This window comes from Solanum dulcamara, chromosome 10 (assembly GCF_947179165.1).
Source record: "Solanum dulcamara chromosome 10, daSolDulc1.2, whole genome shotgun sequence".
NCBI classification, from domain to species: domain Eukaryota; kingdom Viridiplantae; phylum Streptophyta; class Magnoliopsida; order Solanales; family Solanaceae; genus Solanum; species Solanum dulcamara.
In genome coordinates, this window is record NC_077246.1 from 61,430,472 (window position 1) to 61,451,627 (window position 21,156).

The window sequence follows — 21,156 nt, forward strand, 5'->3', positions numbered from 1 at the left end:
TGATAGACAAGAATCCTGAGCTCCTTATAAAGTTTAAACAATCATCTTTCCTTTAAACTAACTTTTATGATTGAGTTAGGTTCGAGATTCATTTCTTTATTATTATCCATATTTTGCTTGTGTTAAGTAAATGTTATATTGAAGGATGTGTGTAATGAAAGTACTCAATTTCATAATTTCTCTCCTCCTTGTGTTTTATTTAGATATGAGCAGAGCAAAAAGTGGTCAATTGAATTCAAAATCTAAGAATGACATAATGAAAATCATTCAAGCTCATCATTAAGACATTCGGCTCTAGGGTTGAATATATTCTCCATTGGAATATAATTACTCTTATCATATGATTCTAAAAGTTATATGCTATCATCACATGTCATTTGAGTTAGTTTAATTTTCAACACCACATACGCTCCCATATAGACAAATTAGTTATCGATTAACGTTACATCTATAATTTATTTAAGTAATAAGTATAATTTACACTTAATTATAAAGTGTAATAATACTTCATCAACAATCAAAAAATAATAATAAAAGTAATTAATTATGCTTCATTTTTCTCCATTTAATGTCCTAATTTTTCAATTATTTTTATTTTATTTTATTTGATTTAGTTATATTATTTTTTTACAATAAGTGAAATAATATTCATACTTAAATGTAATACAATCTTAAAAGTGAGTTAGAAAACAAGCTATAACTTGTTTTTAAAAATTTGAAACGTAAATTCAAATTAAATTTTGAAATTTTTACGGTCAAATATTTATTTTTCAATAAAGTAATTTTTATTCTGAAAAAATGTGAATCGTCATTTTTATAGCCGAATAGATAGTCTAGAAGTGAAAGAAAATCAATGACTGCACAAATATTTTCTGTTTTTTCCATGTCAACAGAAAGAACATCCACTGCTACTATAAATTTTCTTTGTTGTTTGGATCTTTGGGTAATACAAATCTTACCATTGAAAAATAGTAGAAAGCTCTCAAATATTCAATCTGTTTACTTTTATTTGTTCACTTTGTTAAAAATATTTTTTTTACTTTTTACTTCTAACTTTTGACATATTACGAGAATTGTTTTGTATAGATATTTTACCCTCAATATTAATTACTTATTCTTCAAATTATTTTCCAAAAAAATTAATAAATAAAGGATAAAATAATAAACATTTTATGAAGTAACTATAAAAAATAAATTGATCAGTTAAAATGACCTAAAACTCCTTTGTCAACGAGCAGATATTTTGACGGAGAGGAGCCTGCTTATTGGCTTTTCTTAGTAAGTAAAATAATAATAAAGTGATAGGCAAGAAAGATCTAGGAAAGTGAGCTAAGGTGTGAAGGCATCAGACCATGGACGAATGTTTTCAAAATGAATACATGAATTCAATTACCTAAATATTCATTGGTTGTCTACCTAAATTTTTACATTTGATTTTCCTTGTAATTCTCTTCTTGTTTCCGCTTTCCCTGCTCCCAAATTATTATTATTTAAAAATAAAAAAGGCAACAAATTAAGGCACAGTGATAGAGATATATCCATGTTGATTAAGTTAAGTAAAATCTTTTTAAATGAATTTTCAGTAAATTAATAAACTCTCTAAGATAATATTTTTCTTCGATCTCAATTTGGATCAGTGAAAAAAAATATTAATCTCGATAAGACAATAAAATAATATATTTTTAGAAAACACTTATATAAATATATGATTCTATTAATATTATAAATTAATAATTCTTTAAAATTATAAAAATATCTAAAACAATTTAGTGAAATATGATTCTAGTCTTTATTATTTTTGTTAAAATGTAAATCTAGCTGAAGTTCACCTCTAACTTTTTTAATTGGATCCAAAAATTTCGGTATTCTTCTTGAACTGCACCAAAAAATTGTGAAGAGTTCTAGACGTGATAAGTGTTTTCTTACACATAATTGATTTCAAATGTATTGTATCGTCTTCAACTGCATCATTAACATTGTTCTCTCTGATGGTATCCACAATTTCTTCTAAGCTCTCGACCTCTGGACATGTGTCATGTTCATCCAGATAATCCAATAGACTATTGACATTCATTTTATGGTAACTGAGATCATTAATTATGACAACAAGTTCATGCATATTGTTTTCATAAGCGGGTTTATTTGAATTCCTTGACGCTCCATTGAATCTCGAAAACATTCTTTAAATTAATAAATATTAATTTATTAATTAAATAATATCTCTATAAAAATAATAATATTTCAGTATTCCAATAATATTAATTTAGAAAGGTTTTACTGTATGTATAGTTGCAAATATTCAAGAGGGAATTTGTGCTATAAGTATAGCGTAAATTAATTATAAATATTATCAAGTTGTTAACTAATGATTATCTTAGAAACTTACAAACAGTTATAATATAAATAATCTGATTATAAATACTCTTTAAATATCAATACATAGAACTTGAATTCATTTTTCTAACTTACAAACTTTTACCTAGGGTTCCATCTGTTCCTTTTAGATGCAATTAGGTTCCCACACTAGAAAGTTTTGTACATGCACATCATTTTATTCCTGGAAATATTTGAGTAGTATATCTTTTTGACTTATTAAAATTTGGAAGATAGTTTGAGGGTTCATTTTACGGACAGTCACTTAATTTTTATTTTATTTCACTAAAATTATTAAATTATTTCTTAATAAAAAAGTCACTCGATGTACCTAAGTATCGCATAATAATCATTGAATAATTACTTTTTTTTTTGTAACCAAAGGGATCGCTCAATTTTACCTAAATATCACAAATATATATATATATATATATATATATATATATATATATATATATATATATATATATATATATATATATAATTATAATTAAAATCAAGTTGGTTTAATTTAGACACGTGGGCTTCTAATAAGAGGCCATGTGGAAAAAATAAAAATTTAAAAGATAATCAAACTTAACCGTAAAAAATTAGCACAAGTGGGTGCTTTTTGTAACAACAGTGGCATAATTAAGCCCAACTATTAACAAATGATATAAATAAACTTTTTTCTAAAATTCGATAACATATTTAATTTTTTTTGACGAGCTTAATTTTGATGACGTGGACCTTTGCTAAGAGGCCTTGTGAAAAAATGGTCCTTTTGTAAAACCATCAAACCTGATCATTAAAAAATAATGGCACAAATAGACTTTTTTTGTAGCCATATTCCTCTCCACCCACCCAACATCTCCAATTTCTACCCATGACCATCTCACTCTCAATATAATATTTTACTAGATTATATATATATATTAAAAATTTATATGAAAAAATCTCAATAAAAAAACACTTTGTGATTCTCAAAATCCAAATCAAGGTGCCCACATAAATTGAAAATAGAGTGAAGTACTCCTCCGTTCATTTTACTTGTCACAATTTTCTTTTTAAAAATAAAACAATATAAACTTTAATTATTATTTTAAGATATATTTTTTAATTATATTTTTTTAAAATTATAATTTATAATACTTTAAGTATGATTTTTGAATATCTAAATTTTATTTTAAAGTATTAAATTAATATAATTTAATTTAGCTTAAAAAAAGGTCAAATTGACTTAAAAAGGTGCAAAGCGACAAAGGTAATATTTTCTGGAATGCATAGAATTCCAATAGTATAAACTAGTGAATCCAAGGAGAAAGGAACCCAAGTAGTGGAACAGTTTTCCCCCTTTTTTGTCTCCTTAAGCCATTTCTATATAAATCAATCATTCATCAAAAAGGCTCTTTTGTAACATATATAGCATTCGCATGCAATCTATTATACGTTGTGAAAAAATGAAGAAGAAATTAGCAGCCAATTCAAACAGTAAAGAAAATAATTGTGATGGAGCCAAACCAAAAGAAAGACATATTGTTTCTTGGTCACAAGAGGTACTAATTATTATGCTTGATTGGTTGGTCATTGTTTTATTTGTTTTGGTCCTTTCTGAGTTGTTGTGTTTCTGCATTGCATACTTGGTCACCTGATGCTATTAGAGGGTCCCACTTCAATATCCGCTTTGATTCATGCAGCTATTTATGGTAACAACTTGTGTTGATGATTTTCTGACATGGAAGTGATTGTTTTGAGTTGCAGGAAGACGATATACTACGGGAGCAAATTCGTAATCATGGAATTGACAAGTATTGTTACTTATCCTTTTGATTCTATTTTTTGAGTTGCTATTTTACGTGCTCACTTGATTAATATTTATTATAGAAAGTCACTTTCTTGTCAAAGAAAATTGGAATCAAAGAGTTACCAGATAGCTAAGAAATCAACCCTTGAAAATATTCAATAATCTTAAAAAAGGGCCATATATTTTGTATCTAATTAATAAGACCAAAAAGTTTGGCCATATGGCTATTGAAGGCGACCGGCGGTGGTAGAGCCAAAATTTTCATTAAAGAGTTTAAAATATGAAAAAATAAACACACACGCACACACACACATATATATATAAATAATTTTAACCATTTATAAGCAGTTTTGTAATTTTCCGCACTCTTGGCACTTACTAGCTCCGCCCTTTGAAGCCAAATGATTATTTTTTCTTCATGATGTATGCTGTAGTTGGACGATCATAGCTTCAAACTTCAAGGATAAAACAACTAGACAATGCAAAAGAAGGTCTGTCCAAAATGTTTCTCTTTTTTTCTCTCTGTACTTGACTCTTTCACTTGTTCATTTACTGTATTTTTTTTTCTTTTGATCATCTATGGTAATTGTGTTTTAAAAAATCTGCAGATGGTTCACTTATTTGAACTCTGATTTCAAAAAAGGCGGATGGTCACCTGAAGAAGATATTCTCTTATGCGAGGTAAAATGATGTTATGTTGATTGCTTAAGATGTCCTTTTAACGAGAGATCTTCATTTTTATGCACGAGATTTAAAAAAGTCAATTTGTAAGTGGTTATAAGAGATCATTTCCGCTTTTTGTTTCACCTGATGTGAATTAGTGTCATTTTGGAGTTAGATAGATTGCTTTTCATTTCTTTTCAGGACATTTTAGTTGTGATGATAAATTGTGATTAAAATGCACATCTGATAGAAAAAAATTGCTCGCGCCTCGCGCACTTGCAGGCTCAAAAAATCTTTGGAAACAGATGGACAGAAATTGCCAAGGTGGTGTCAGGCAGGTAAACAACATTGTATTTTGGTACTAATTGTTAGAAATTTCAGTTTTTAGTTGGGAATGTTTTGTGTTTTGAACTTTTCCTTCGTGTTAATACAGAACGGATAATGCTGTGAAGAATCGGTTCACTACAATCTGCAAAAAGAAAGCAAAACATGAAGCAATGGCTAAAGAAAATACGACTTCATACATCAATCTGAATAACAAGAGGGTTATCTTTCCAGATAGGCTTGATATTGACACAATATCTGATGTTTCCGCTCCTATTAAGAAGCTGAGGTAAAATGTATACATCATGGTTAAATTAAGTCGCAGAGAGACCAAAGTTATGTATTATATAACATACAATTGTCGTGATGTAGGAGGAACCACACTATAGAAAGCTCTGTTGATGATTGTCCGAATAATAATAAACCGCTTAGACATCCATTTGCAGTGCTTGCTCAGAATGTCAAAAACTTGAAAGAGACATCTGAAAACGGTAACTAATCTTTTTCAATCTTTGACAGTAAACTTTGTATGTAAAGAGGACAGTACTCGAATATCAGATGAGAGAACAACAAACCATTGCTCATTTCTATTGAGAAAAACAATTGTGTAACTGGCTGTTTATGGATTTTCAAGGAACATTCTTTAAGAAAAACGATCCGAAGATAAATGTGTTGATGCAACAAGCAGAACTACCGAGCTCACTGGCACTCAAAGTTAATTCGGAAAACACTAACCAGAGTCTTGAAAATGCTTGGAAGGTAAGGTCTATTAGTCGTTATTTTCTTCTTCTTTTCGAATATACTTAATGACCATTTATAGACCCTAAAGCTAGTTTTTTCTGTTCTACTCCACTACATTCCCTTTTGAATTATTGCATAATCGTCGACGTCGTGATTCATCTCTAGGTAAGCTATTCTTACAGTAGTGGTCGCAGAAGTTGTAATCTCGCTGAGGAAGCAACGAGCTGTAAATAAAACCTCACTCCTACATGACTTTTTTTAAAAAATTGAATAGGCAGGAATCAAGACCACCAATTTTCTTGATTGATATATTTGACTATGGAAAAATAGTGTTGTCAAAGGCGCGCTTAAGCCTTGAAGCGACGCTCAAACATGTTGAGTGCTTCCTCCTTCCTTAATGTGCGCATTAGTGTTGTCATCAAGTCTCTAACAAAAACTTTTCTTTGCGAATGAGCATTTCATGAAGAGGCGACACTAAATAATTGAAATTTCACTTTATCGTAAAATAAGTCAATTTCTTTGTCCACGTATTTGCTATTCATGCTAATGATTATTAGTCTTGGACTAAACATATATGTTTGTATGTTTTCTCCATTGCGCTTTTTCTCATTAAAGCTCACACTTTATTCGCGCTTTTTGCTATTGATAACACTGCCTCTAATGGGGCGATCTGAATATTTTGTAGGTACTCGAGGATTTTCTTCATCAGATGAAGGAAGGTGATATGCTCAAGTTCCAGCTTCCAGAGATGAATTCAGGACACAATACTCATAAGAATCTGATAACAAACTCAAGTAGTAACGGAAGGAGACGATCATCTAAAAGGTATTGATCAGCAGAAGCTCATTTTTCCTACTGCAGACTTATCCTTTTCCAACAACAGCAACAACATACCCGGTGAAGTCCCATTAAGTGGGTTCTGGGGATGGTAGAGTGTACCTTACCACTACCTCGAGGAGGTAGAAGACCTAATCCTTTACCACAAGTCTAAAATCTAGATGTACAGGCAACTTGCTTTATTTGAAGAGTCTGGTGGCAGTTCAGAGTACAGTACCGGATCAACTCTGCTGTTGCATGTATTGGGTGATAAAACAGAAGAAAGTCAAGTTAAGCCATGTGCGCGTGATCAGGAGACTCAATCTGGATTGGAAAATTCTCAAGTAGGTGATCAAACTGGAGTTCAAGATTTGGAAAATGGAATTTTCTGTGATCTATCATTTCCCCGTGGTACGAAGAATTTCGTATTACATAGTGACTGTTCTATAGCTATGCTGAATTGCTTTATTCTTATAAAAATGATGACTTTGATTACAGCAGATACTCCGCCTGTTTGTGATGACATGAGGGATAATCATGGATCAGAAACAACTGAATGTGAATATCCTTCTCCTCTCCAAGTAACTCCAGAATTCAGATCATTAGCTGCAGCAATTCCCAGCCCAAAGTTTTCCGAAAGTGTAAGCAACCATTACTTTATAGTTCGACTAATATATATTAAGATGATATAATGATTCTGAACTTAATCCAGCAACAAACGGTAATAAGTTTTGCTTAACTGAGACATTGTTAGAAACTAACAAGTAATTTATGACTACAATTGTTGAGACATTCTTGAACTATGAATATCACACAGCCTATGTCATGATAATCGAGCAGCAATAGACATTTGTAACATGTCTATTTCAGAATATCCCTATAGCGAGAGTTCATGTTCAGAGGTTTCATTAACTTTTATGAAAACTATAACGTCACACTGTCTATCGTACAACTAGAGCTGCAGAAGCAGGCATTGGGGTTAGTGAGTGTGAAAACTTTATAACCAACTGTTTCCCATAATTAACTTTTGAAAAATACGTTCAATTTGAAATTAGTGTTGCACCTCGAACAATGGTCCAGTAAACTTAAGTAGCAGATATCTTCTTGCATTTTATCATAACTTAGTGTCATAACTGACGACCTACATCATTTGATAGCTTTGGTAGAAAGGGAGAAAGATAACGGGGGTATCACTAAATAGTATGAGAAAAGAAACTTATACATAGTCGACCACATTTTTTTCATACAATACAAATTATACAATGTATACACCTGCCTAATATTTCACTGAACAGCCAAATATATACTATAATATCTCATAAAACAGCCAATATCCGAGGTATCGTACCAATTTCTGCTTACATGTACTACATAGGAAATGGCGAGAAATGTATGATTTTCTGCTAGGATCACAACTGCACCATGAAATTCTTCCAAACCCTGTAATTTGGAGCCTTGTGCATTCAGAAGGACAACGTCTATATTTTTGTTCCACCATAGAAGCGTAGTAATGAAGGCTTTTGCCTACTGGAGAACTTGTTGCCTTCTCTTTTCTCTCATTATCTCTCAGCTGAACCTGTTTATACAACCTTCATCCACTTCTTAATGCCTTTATCGCAAATATTGTCTTCTAAATTATGGTCTTGGCTCTTTTTGCTACATATAATGTGACAAATAGGCACATCTTAGATACAAGGAAAGACTGCTCTACACATTTTTGTGTCAAAAATATTAGTACAACAACATACCCAGTGAAGTCCCACAGAGTAGGGTTTAAGGAGGGTTGAGTGTATACAAACTTTACCTCTACTTCAGATGGTGAGGTAGAGAAGTACACGAGACAATAGAAAATAACAAAATCATCAGATAGTAGTAGAACAGTGCTACAACAATAATCCTATATTCGAACTTATCCGCAAAACAACAGATAGTAACATAAATCGAAGAACAAGAAACTAGTAGTACTATGCCAACTAGTAAGGGCAACAAGATGATACACTCCTACTTACAAGTATAGATACACTTCTACCTACTAACCTTCTAACAATTAGTTGTTTGAAATGGTCGTGTAAAATATCAGAATTTATTTCCTCCGAGTGCAACAGCTCTAACACTACTTCCATGGTTCGGATTATACTCAAAATTCTTCCTTAAGTTCTGTTAATCTCGTAACTATTTATATACGCCTCATCATAGCTTTTCATTGAATCGTATTTTCCATGTGAATGCAGATGCACTACTAACTGAATTTTGTACCATTATTTCAGGAGAGGCAATTCCTATTGAAAACACTGGGAGTTGAGTCTACATCCCCTCATCAAAGCACGCAACCTCCATCTTGCAAAAGGGCACTCCTACAAAGCCTATGATCAATTGCATGGATCAACCTCACGCCGAGATTGCTAGAGAGCATTGTAGCTTTTTCTCTGAAGATGTGACAGGAACTATTTGCATCCTTTCAGATGACACACATACAAAAATGCAGGCACACGCGCGCACACACATAAGTTTTTGGGTTTTGATAAGCTTATTGTACATAACATTTAGTGTAGTAGTTACAAATTGGCAACTCACCAAAGTTTACATAGTATGGAAAAGAAGTTAGTTATTTGTGGAACTTCTTCAGAGGCTTTCTGGTGGCATGGAAAAGAAGATAGTTATTTGTGGAACTTCTTCCAAGGCTTTCTGGTGGCTAAGTTGTTCGTACCCTTTAAAAATGTTGTCGTACCCTTGTTGGATTCTTCAAAAGCTATGCATATTTAGAGAATCTGACACACATCCGAAAGGTATTTTTGAAGAGTCCAACCAACATAGTCCGGTGCTGCTGGCTCTGTTTCTTGCTGAGATTTGTAAATGGGGTGGATCTTGTTGTGGGAATGTAGGGGTCTGTGAATCTGCAGTTTATTTAAATTGTTTAGCAATTGGTGGTGGTGGTAATGTTGGTCAAGTGTGATCATTATTGAAAAGCAAAAGCTAGAGGTAGAAGTGTGGAGGGAATTCTATATGAATTAAAGTGAGGATTTGAGATATCTCTTCTCTTATCTTTTTTAAAGCATTCATTTTAAAGCACTACTTACAAATCATGCCTAGAATCTTTGCAATTATGCTCAATGGATTAAAATTTGTAATGTATTTTCAATATTGTTGTTCCTATATCTTGAAATTACAAGGCACAAATAAAGTTTAAACATCGGAAAAAAATGAAAAAATTTCATGATCAAACGCAATGCTTCAACGCAAAATTCTTGCTTGATAGTGTGGTGGGTCAAAATAACTTGTCGTTTGACCCCAAATAGTTTTTGAGAAAAACTTGGAAAAAAAAAACTAGTGTCTGACCATATCATTTGTCATTACTTGGCAAATATCTAGTTCCCAAATTCTAAAAAAAACTAAGGTGTCGTTTGGCTTCAAGTTCCCAAATATTCTCGGTAAGTTATTCTTGGGAGAAATTTTGGTGAAGTTTCACCATGCGTTTGGCCACAAATTTTCTCAAGTTTTGGTGAAATTTCAAAAAATATTATTTTGTATCTATAAGTTCTAAAAATTATTAAAAATACCCATAAATTTATGTTATCATTTTATAATGAACATGTTCCGTTAAAAAAAACTTTATAATATAATTGATAACAATCAACAACAACAAAATAACAATATAGGAAAGAGCAATATATTAATCGAATTAAAAACAAATTATTCTTTTTTCCTAATCCTTTCATTCAAACTATTCTTTTTTGGATGAGGTAATAACAAACTATTTTTTTATAAAATCTAGCCACATTCTACGAACAATCTCTTCCCGGCAAGTTTTCATTTCTAAGTTAGATGACCGAGAAGACGAAGCAATATTGTTACTCTGACTCGATTGTTCATCATTTTATCAACAATCATATCATCACTTTCATATTCAATTGCTGCTTTGATTTTCACGCAAAAGATTATGTAATACGTACGGCACAAGCAACTACTATTTTCACATGAATGTCTAAGTAATATTTGTTCATGTCTTGTCGTTATATTTTGAATCTACTTTTCCACGCATCAAATGTTCTTTCAATTACATTACACAAAGAGGTATGTCTATAGTCAAATAACACTTTTCCATTCTTGCGCTATCTTTCACTTCCCCTGTAGTCTTGCAAATGATATCGCATTCCTTTAATAGAAATATGGTTGTTGGCTGATTGAGAGAAGTTTCACTAAAGAGGATTGGCGGTCACTTTTATAGATAAGTTTTATTTAAGAGGAATTAATGGTATTGGTTGATTATTTAATGAAGTAAGTTGTAGATAAATATTTAGTTGGAATTAATTAATGATTGATGTTTTTATAAAATATAAAAGTTTGGGTTATTTTAAAATTTTTAAAACTTCTCAAGTCCCCAAGTTCTAGTTTTTTTTTAGAACTTGGGAACTTGGGGATTTTGTCAAATATATTTGCCCGGTAATGGCAAATTGTATGGACAAACACAAATTCCCAAATATTTTTCAAGTTTTTTTCAAAAAGTACTTGGGGCCAAACCCTCACAAAAACTTGGGAACTTGCGAAGTTTTAAGAATTTAAAATTTTAAAAATTACCCCAAACTTTTATATTCTATAAAAACACTCATTATTTATTAATTTCAACTATTATTTATCTATCAACTTGCTCCATTAATGTGGACAACCGATTTTATTAAATAATATCTCTATCTATTAATAAATAACTTGACTATTCTTTTCTAGTATATATCTATAAACAATCGACTCAGAGTAACAATATTATTTTGTCTTCTCGGTTATCTAATCTAGAAATGAAAGTCTGTCAGAAAAAAATTGTTCGTAATATGTGGGAAGATTTTATAAGAAAATAGTTTGGTATAACCTCCTCTGGAAAAGAATAGTTTAAGTGACAAGATTGAAAAAAATAATAATTTATTTTTAATTCGATTAATGTAATGCTCTTGCCCGTATCATTATTTTGTTGTTGATGATTGTTATCAATTATGTTATAAGATTTTTTTATCGGAACATGTTCATTATAAAATGATAACAAAAATTTATGAGTATTTTTAAAATTTACGAGTATAAAATAATATTTTTTGAAACTTTATCAAAACTTTAAAAAAATTGTGGCCAAACGAATGGTGAAACTTCACTTAAAAATAATTTTCCAAGAATATTTGGGAACTTGGAGCAAAACGCTTACTAAGACAAGCAACTGGCCCATTAGCTCAGTTGGTGCTAATAACGCGAAGGTCGCAGGTTTGAGACCTGCATGAGCCACTTTTTTTCATAATTTTCAATCCTCGGTAGAAAATTATTGGTTCCTGTTAATTATGTGATTCCTGTTCATCAATTTTTTTCCCCTCTCCTTCAACTAATTTTATTGTATATTGATGATGTAAAGAGGCCCTTTTCCAGACCCTGTATATATCGGGAGCTTAAGTGCACCGAGCTGCCCTTTTACTGATGATATAAAGAATTTTTTTTAAAAACAAAATATACACCTAATCAAAATACATTCAGAGTAGCTAAATTTTCTATTTACATATTTAGGTATTTATTTTAGGGAAAAGTACACTAAATAGACTAAAAGGCTAAACTATTTACACCCACATACCCCATCCCACAGTAACTCTAATTATATCCAATCGGCCCAAACAATTTAAGTCACGTGTCCCCTTTCCTATGAAGTCAAACTTCTCCGACAATTAAGCTAAAAAAAATGTGGTGCCTGCCTTTCTGCTTTTTCCATTCATATACATTTTTTTCATAATTTTCAATCTTCGGTAGAAAATTGTTGGTTCCCGTGAATTATGCTATTTCCGCTCATCAGTTTTTTCCCCTCTCCTTCAACTAATTCTATTGTATATTGATGATGCAAAGAATTTTTTTTAAAAACAAAATATACACCCAATCAAAATACATTGCATTCAGAGTGGCTAAATTTTCCGTTTACATATTTAAGTATTTATTTTAGAGAAAAGTACACTAAATAGACTAAAAGACTAAACTATTTGCACCCACATACCCCATCCCTTAGTAACTCTAATTATATCCAATCGGCCCAAACAATTTACGTCGCATGCCCCCTTTCCTATGAAGTTGAACTTCATCGACAATTAAGTTAAAAAATGTGGCGCCTACCTTTCTGCTTTTTCCATTCATGTACAGTACCTCTTCATTTCTCTATTCTTTTCTTCTTCTTTTTTCTTTCTATATTTTATGCTTTTCTTTTTATGTTATTTATCTTTCTTTTATTTGAATATAAAAATAATTATAATAGCTTATCATTTTTTGACTAAAACTATATATAAAATAAATAATTAGATTAAAAGAAAAGTACTTAAAGGAATATTAAATGCACTGATTTATTAAATAAAATCTAAATTAATAGAGATACAAACTTTTATTTGTGATTAGATTATCTTCTTTTAAACCATTTCTTTGTAAAGATAGAGAAATATAAAAACTAATATCTAATTATTTTTAGACTGATAAAATAAAAAAAATCACATTAGCAAATAATTAAGAATGACTAAGGAGTTGTAAGACTCCAAAAGTTGAAAAGTCAAAAAAAAGACATTCAAAAGAAGTTTCCCAAAACAAATCTCAGTTTTTGGCATCAGGTGACTCTTCATGAGACTTTTTTACGAAAAAAAATTCCGAACGACCGGAACAAAAACCTCTCCCAACCTTCACGGCCTGTAGTGCTCACTACAAGCCGTGGAGAGGGTCCGTGAAGGTCAATATTTTAAAGGGGAAAACCTGAGGAGGGACCACAAATGGCTTCACGACCCATGGTGCGAACCACGAGCCGTGGTGTGGTCCATGAAGACCAACTCCCAAGCCCCTGATTCAAGGTGCCTACCACGGGAAGGCACCACGAGCCGTGGTGACTTTCGTGAAGATCACCCCTCAGAAACCCAACTTTCCAAGTTCAAGTCAAGGACCACGATCACCACCACAGCCCGTGGTGATGTTCACATACCGTAGTGGGTCCCTCATCCAGATATAGTTTCAGTTTTAAGTTGGGGTATTTTGGTCATTCTCTATGTTTTTATTAATTAACGTAGACGAATTTTGGGACTATATTCTAACCTATTAACTACCCTAAGTCCTTCTAACCCTCTCATTCTCACCCAAACTCTCTAAATCAAAGTTTTCTCTCTAAAAAGTATGCTCTCCAAGTCTCCTTCTTCCTCAAGTGATTCAAGGATTTCTTTAAGGTCAAGCTTCAATTCTCTGTAACTTAGGGCTTCTAAAGGTCAAGGTATGTGGGAATTCATCCCGGGGCCCTTTCACCCATGGAACCCCAAAGATTTCTTATCAAAATCTCTTATGAGTTGTTCTTCTAAAAGCCCTAATTTCATGATTTGCATTGGGTCTTCTTAGTTATGATATAATTTAATGTTATTAGCTTAATTATGCATAATTCACATGACATTTCATGTTTTCAAGATGAATTTGAAAGACATATGCTATATGTTAGTTTCAACTATGATTTATGAGTTATGATTATGATTTTTCAAGCATGATTTATGAGTGTGATCATGATGTTCAAGTTATTTCAATGAAAGCTTTATAAATGATGTTCAAAGATGCAATAATCAAAGAAGTTATGGTGCAATAAGGACAATTCTTGCACTATCTTGCTAAAAGAGGTGATAAGGACAATTCTCACCAGTTCATGGATTCTTTATGAATCAAGCAAGTTAATGAGCTATTCTTATGATTTTACTATGATGAAGTTGATAATTGGCTATTCTTATGTTATCTTTATAAATATGGATTGATATCTATTAATATCTTTCGTAATGATGTTAATGATTATGTTTTCATTAAAGTTCTGTAAAGACTTAGCACTAAGAGTACTTTAAGTTGGGGTTCAGCCTGGTAGGCATTGTAGCTACCCAAGGAAATTATAGTAAAAATCTTTAGTCCCAAGCTACGTTGCTTGCGTAGGTTTAAAGATTCCAATATGACGAAGCTAGTGGATCCACATATAGCCTAGTTTACGAGAGTACCATGACAGAGTATATCCTAGCAAGGTAGCCTCCCCCTTATCGATGTAGGGATCATCGAATTCCATGTAATAGCTTGCATGATCTTATGTGTCAGTTAAGGTCCTATTCCACACCAGTTAAAGAAAAGTTATGAAGTTCATGTGATGATGATGATTTGATGCATTGACCAATGAGTTAAATGCTTTAATGTTTTCATGGTTTTAATCATGTTTTTAAGATATTGGTCTTGTATTTCATGTTTCATATTGATTATGTCCTATGGTTATTGTTCATGCAAATTTCTCACATACTTAGTGCATTTCACGTACTAACACATATTTTTCCTATATTGTATCATAATGTAGGGGCGAACTATCATCATACACCTCCTATTCGTTACTAGAGTTGAGCGTAGACTAGGACTTGTGGTGAGTCCTCATGCTTCGAGGACAAGACACTTTACCTTCACTTGCATCATTTGACTATTTTATTCTCTTATGTTGTCATGAGTGAGGTAGGAGCTTGTCTTAAGTCCCCGTCTAGTAGTAGAGGTATGTTGGATGTTTAGAGTCTATGTTGTCTTCCATTCTGTATTTTGAGACATATTCTCTATTTTGAGACTATGTTTTTGTGTCTATGCTTTATCTTATTTGCTTATTTAACTTATGTATGCTCTTGAATGATATGCTAAGAGGCTTGGTTAGGATCCTCTGGGATTCTAATTGTCATGTCGCACTTATGGCCTAGTTTGGATGGTGACAAACTTGGTATCAAAGCACAAGGTTCAAGTGTCCTAGAGATTCTAACATGTTGCATCGAGTAGATTCTTGTTTATTGATGTAAAGCGCGTCATATCTATGAATAGGAGGCTATGGGGTATTTTAGGAAAAACATCACTTCTTTCATGATCTCATCGTGCTATAGAGTTGAACTCTAAGGATTCCTTCTCTAATGCTTTCTCTTTGCGATTACAGAACCATGCCTCTAAAAAGATACTTCGTCCGAAGGAATGTTGAGGTGGAGAAACAAGATCCAAATGACCCCTTGAATGAACAAGTGTCTCATGCAGATTTCTAAGTCATTTTCCAAGTTCTTGCTTAAGCCATGGAGGGCTCAAGTGAACCAAGAGGTGGTAGCTCTCGTGAACCCAAATGTGGGTACGACGACTAGCTAAGTTTTTGACTTCACCCGAATAAACCCTCTCAAGTTTTATGGTTCTATAGTGGATGAGGATCCACAAGAGTTCATGGAAGGTATTGGTAAGATTATTAGCATCACGGGGCGTACTTGACGGCGTATCAACTCAAAAGGGTTACCCAAGTGTGGTATGGGCAATGGAAGGGTGAGAGAGGTGTAGATCATAGTCCCGTTGATTATGAGGAGTTCAAAGATACTTTTCTTGATAGATTCTTTTTGTTGGAGTTGATGGAGGTGAAGTTTTAAGAGTTCATCAATTTACACCAAGGTAATATGAGTGTGAGGGAGTACGTCCTCAAGTTTACTAAATTATCCAAATGTGCTCCTTTTATGGTTGCAGATGGAAGAGCTCATATGAGTAAGTTTGTTTCAGGTGTGTTCAATTTGGTGGTCAAAGAATGTAGAACCTTAATTCTCATCAATGAGATGGATATCTCAAGGCTCATGACATATGCCGAACAAATTAAGGAGGAAAAGCTAAAGGAAAGGACTAAGAGAAGTCCAAGAGGCCTCAAACCGATTATGGTAACTTTTCTCATGGTAGGTTCAAAAATGGTGGTCGTCCTTAGTTTTGTCAAAGGTATTCCATCCAAGCTTCATCTAACACTTCGGCTCCAAAATTTGATAAAGATAAGGTGTCAAATCCTAAGGCACAAGGAGGAGCTTTGAGTGGTCAAATTGTTCCTTCGTGCAAGAAGTGTAGGAAAAACCATAGGGGAGAGTACTTAGTGGAATTGGATGTATGCTATAAGTGTGGGAAGTCGGGTCATCATGTAAAGGAGTAGAGGAGTGGTGCAATACCCTAGACTCAGACTTAGGCTACCGATTATACAGATCAACATGCTACTACTTCAGGTGGCAGTTAGCATCAAAACAGATTTTATGCCCTTCAGACTCATCAGGAATTAGAGGATTCCCCGATGTTGTGACTAATATGTTGAAAGTCTTCAAGTTTGATGTTTATGCATTATTAGATCCGGGTGCTACTTTATCATTTATTACTCCATATCTTATTATGAGATTCATTGTTAGTCTCGAGATCTTACTAAAACCTTTTTCGGTCTATACTCCTATTAGTGATTCAATCATGGCCAAAAGAGTCTATAGAAATTACACAGTTTTAGTTTTTCATAAAATTACCTCAGTTGATCTTATAGAGCTTAATATGATCGATTTTGATGTTATTCTTGGTATGGATTGACATGCATGTTATACTTCTATATGTTGTAGGACCCGTGTGGTTAGTTTCAGTTTCCAAATGAGCCAGTCCTAGAATGAAAAGGTAATAATTTCGTGTTTAAGGGCCAATTTATCTCATGTCTTAAAGCTCGAAGAATGATTTCTAAAGGTTGGATTTATCATCTAGTTCAGGTTAGAGATACTAATTCTGAAGCTCCTACTCTTGATTCAATTTCATTTGTTAATGAGTTCCTGGAAGTTTTCCCTAATGATCTCCTAGGCATTTCTCCCGAAAGGGAAATAGATTTTGGTATCGATCTTCTCCTCGATACTCAATCTATCTTTATTCCTGTTTATCGAATGGCCCCATCATAGCTGAAAGAGTTAAAAGATTAGTTGAAAGATTGTTGGATAAGGGTTTTATTAGAAAGAGTATCTCTCTATGGGGTGCTCCAATTCTCTTTGTTAGAAAGGAGGATGGTTATCTCCGAATGTGTATTGACTACCGGTAATTGAACAAGGTCACAATTAAGAATAAGTATCCCATCTCAAGAATTGATGACTTATTCGATCAACTCTAAGGATCTAGCTACTTTTTAAAGATTGGTCTTCGATTGGGCTATCATCAACTCCATGTAAGGGAATGTGACATTTCAAAGAAGGATTTTAGAACTCGATATGGTCACTATGAATTCTTGGTTATATCTTTTGGACTAAGGAATACATCTGCAAATTTTATGGAATTAATGAACCGGGTGTTCAAGCAATACTTAGATATGTTCGTTATTATGTTCATTGATGATATTTTGATCTATGGAGTGAGGAGGAGCATGCCGATCATTTAAGGATTCTCTTTTAAATTCTCAAAGACCGTTAATTGTTTGCTAAGTTCAACAAGTGTGAATTTTGGGTTAAGATCAGTTGCTTTCCTTCGTTATATTGTATCCGGTGAAAGTATCATAGTTGATTCTAAGAAGATCTAAGCGATTAAGAATTGGCCTAGACCGGTGTCCCCTTCCATTATTTGAAGTTTCTTAGACCCAGCCGATTATTATAGATGTTTTATGGAAGATTTATCTTCTATTGCATTTCCCTCGACTACTTTGACACAAAAGAAGGTGAAATTCCAATTGTTCGAGGCATGTGAGAAGAGTTTTCAAGAATTGAAGGATAGACTTACTTCTGCTCTAGTGTTGACTTTGTCGGAAGGTTCCGATGGATTTGTTGTCTATTGTGATGCTTCACGAGTTGGTCTTGGTTGTGTGCTAATGAAAAATGATAAAGTACTAGCCTATGCTTTTAGGCAACTCAAGGTGCATGTAAAGAATTACCCAACCCATGACTTGGAGTTAGCGGCTGGGGTATTTGCTTAAGTTGTGGACACGTTACTTGTATGGTGTTCATGTTGATGTATACGCTGATCACAAGAGCTTGTAATATGTGTTCACTCAAAAGGATTTGAATCTTCGACAAATGATCTAGCTTGAGTTGTTGAAGGATTACAAAATGAGTGTGCTATACCATTCGAAAAAAGCAAATATGGCTGCCGACACTCTTAGTAGGTTGTCCATAAATAGTGTTGCCCATGTTGAGAATGAGAAAAAAGAGCTAGTTTAGGATGTTTATAGATTGGCCTATTTGGGTGTCCGAGGATAGTGGTATTATTGTGAAAAATGGCTTCAAATCATCTTTGGTGGCAAATGTTAAAGAAAAATAAGATAGTGATCCTACTTTGGTTGAGTTGAAGAAGGCGGTTGCCAAAAAGGTCATTGAGGTTTTCTCTTGGGGGTGATGGTGTTTTGAGATATCAAGGCTGGTTATATGTTCCCAATATTGATGGTTTGAGGGAAATGATATTGTTCGAGGCTCATAGTTTACGGTATTCTATTCATTCGAGTTCCATAAAGATGTATCGTGATTTGAGGGAAGTGAATTGGTAGAATGGTATGAAAAGAGATATTGTGGAGTTTGTGGCTAAATTTCCCAATTGTCAACAAGTGAAAGTTAAGCTTAAAAAGTTTGTGGCTAAATTTCCCAATTGTTCCATTATCTATCATCTTAGACCGAGGTACTCAGTTTTGGAGATCTTTCCAAAAGGTTCTTGGTACTCAAGTGAAGCTTGTACAACTTTTCATCCACAGATGGATGGTCAGGCTGAGTGTACCATTTAGACTCTAGAGGACATGTTGAGAGCCTATGTTATTGATTTTAAAGGTAATTGGGATGATCATTTACCATTGATGGAGTTTGCCTATAATAACACAGTTACCATTCCAGCATTCCAATGGATCCGTTTGAGGCCTTATATGGTAGGAGATATAGGTCTTCTATCGGTTGGTTTGAGGTAGGTGCAGTTGCTTTTATGAGACCTGAGTTGGTACATGAGGCTATGGAGAAGGTGAGGTCGATTAGAGAAAGATTAAATACAGCCCAAAGATGACAAAAGTCCTTTAGATGTGAGGATAAGGGAACTTTAATTTTAAGTGAATGTTTTTATTTACTTGAAAATTTCACCCATGAAGGGTGTGATGTGCTTTGGTAATAAGGGGAAGCTAAGTCCTTGCTATGTTGACCCATATCAGTTTTTGATATGGATTGTCAAGGTGGCTTATGAGTTGGATTTGCCTTCGGATTTGGAATCGGTTTATCCGGTATTTCATATCTCCATGTTGAGGAAGTTTGTTGGTGATCCTTTCTCTATTGTGTCATTAGACAGCATTGAGGTGAAAGAGAGTCTCTCTTATGAGGAAGTTCTGGTTGATATCCTAGACCGGCAAGTTAGGAATTTGAAAAAGAAAGAAGTATCTTCAATTAAAGTTTTATAGAGGAACCAAGAGGTTGAGGGATGCTACATGGAAAGCCGAAGCCGATATGATGTCACAATATCCTCATATATTTCTTTTCGTGCCTAGTTGAGGTATTTAGTTCCTTTATGATCCACTTAGACCAAACTAAGTGTTTCAGTCATTCCCATGTTTTCATATGTATTCATGTTCATGAAATGAGTTTTAAAGTCATGTTTTAGCTAGAGATTAAAGATTTCATGTCTTATGCATTTTCAAGATATTTTGCATTCATGCTGGGCTGCTATCCTATTCCATTCATGCTAGTTTGAGTCCTATTTGAGGATGAATGTTTCCAATGGGGAGATTTTGTAAGACCTAGGAAGTTGTAAAGTCAGAAAATGGGGTTCAAAAGAAGTTTCCAAGAAAAATGTCAGCTTTTAGCATCACGAGACCCTTCACGACCCGTAGTGCTTACCATGAGCCGTGGAGAGAGTCCATGAAGGTTATCATTTAAAAGGGGAAAATCTGAGGAGGGATCATGAATAGCTTCATGGCCTGTGGTGTGAACCACGAGCCGTGGTGTGGTCCGTGAAACACAACTCCCAAGTCCTTGATTCAAGTTGCCTACCATGGGAAGGCACCACGAACCGTGGTAAACACCACGAGCCATGGTGACTTCCATGAAGATCACCGCTCAGAAACCCAACTTTCCAAGTTCAAGTCAAGAACTACGATCACCACCACGGCCCGTGGTGAGGTTCACAGAAAGTGGTAGGCCCCTCATCCAGGTATAGTTTCAGTTTTAAGCTGGAGGTATTTTGGTCATGCTTTATATATTCATTAATGAATATGGATGGTTTTTAGGACTATATTCTAACCTATTAACTACCCTAAGACCTCCTAAGACTCTCATTCTCACCTTGAGTCTCTAAATTAAAGTCTTCTCTCTAAAAAGTGTGCTCTTCAAGTCTCCTTCTTCCTCAAGTGAATTCTAAGGATTTCTTCAAGGTCAAGCTTTAATTTTCTGCAATTTGGGGCTTCTAAAGGTCAAGGTATGTGGAAATTCATCCTTCAGCCCTTTCACCCATGGAATCCCAAAGATTTCTTCTCAAAATCTCTTATGAGTTATTCTTCTAAAAGCCTTAATTTCATGATTTGTATTGGGTCTTCTTAATTATAATATATTTTAATGCTATTAGCCTAATTATGCATAATTCAAATGATATTGCATGATTTCAAGATGAATTCAAATACCTATGCTATATGTTAGTTTCAACTATGATTTATGAGTTATGATTATGATTTTCAA

At 33.5% G+C, this 21,156-nt stretch overlaps 1 protein-coding gene across 1 annotated transcript in view; it reads left to right on the forward strand.

Annotated features, from left to right (window-relative positions):
• Positions 1-9,713, forward strand: part of LOC129869851 (transcription factor MYB124-like) — a 31,946-nt gene extending 22,233 nt beyond the window's left edge. The window contains exons 3-13 of the mRNA XM_055944441.1: positions 4,114-4,160; positions 4,591-4,647; positions 4,765-4,837; positions 5,102-5,157; positions 5,253-5,432; positions 5,516-5,634; positions 5,778-5,902; positions 6,570-6,709; positions 6,891-7,111; positions 7,199-7,341; positions 8,968-9,713. Coding sequence (XP_055800416.1) covers positions 4,114-4,160; positions 4,591-4,647; positions 4,765-4,837; positions 5,102-5,157; positions 5,253-5,432; positions 5,516-5,634; positions 5,778-5,902; positions 6,570-6,709; positions 6,891-7,111; positions 7,199-7,341; positions 8,968-9,069 — 1,263 coding nt within the window. The 3' untranslated portion in view covers positions 9,070-9,713. The remainder of the gene's footprint in view (positions 1-4,113; positions 4,161-4,590; positions 4,648-4,764; positions 4,838-5,101; positions 5,158-5,252; positions 5,433-5,515; positions 5,635-5,777; positions 5,903-6,569; positions 6,710-6,890; positions 7,112-7,198; positions 7,342-8,967) is intronic.
• The last annotated feature ends 11,443 nt before the right edge of the window (positions 9,714-21,156 follow it).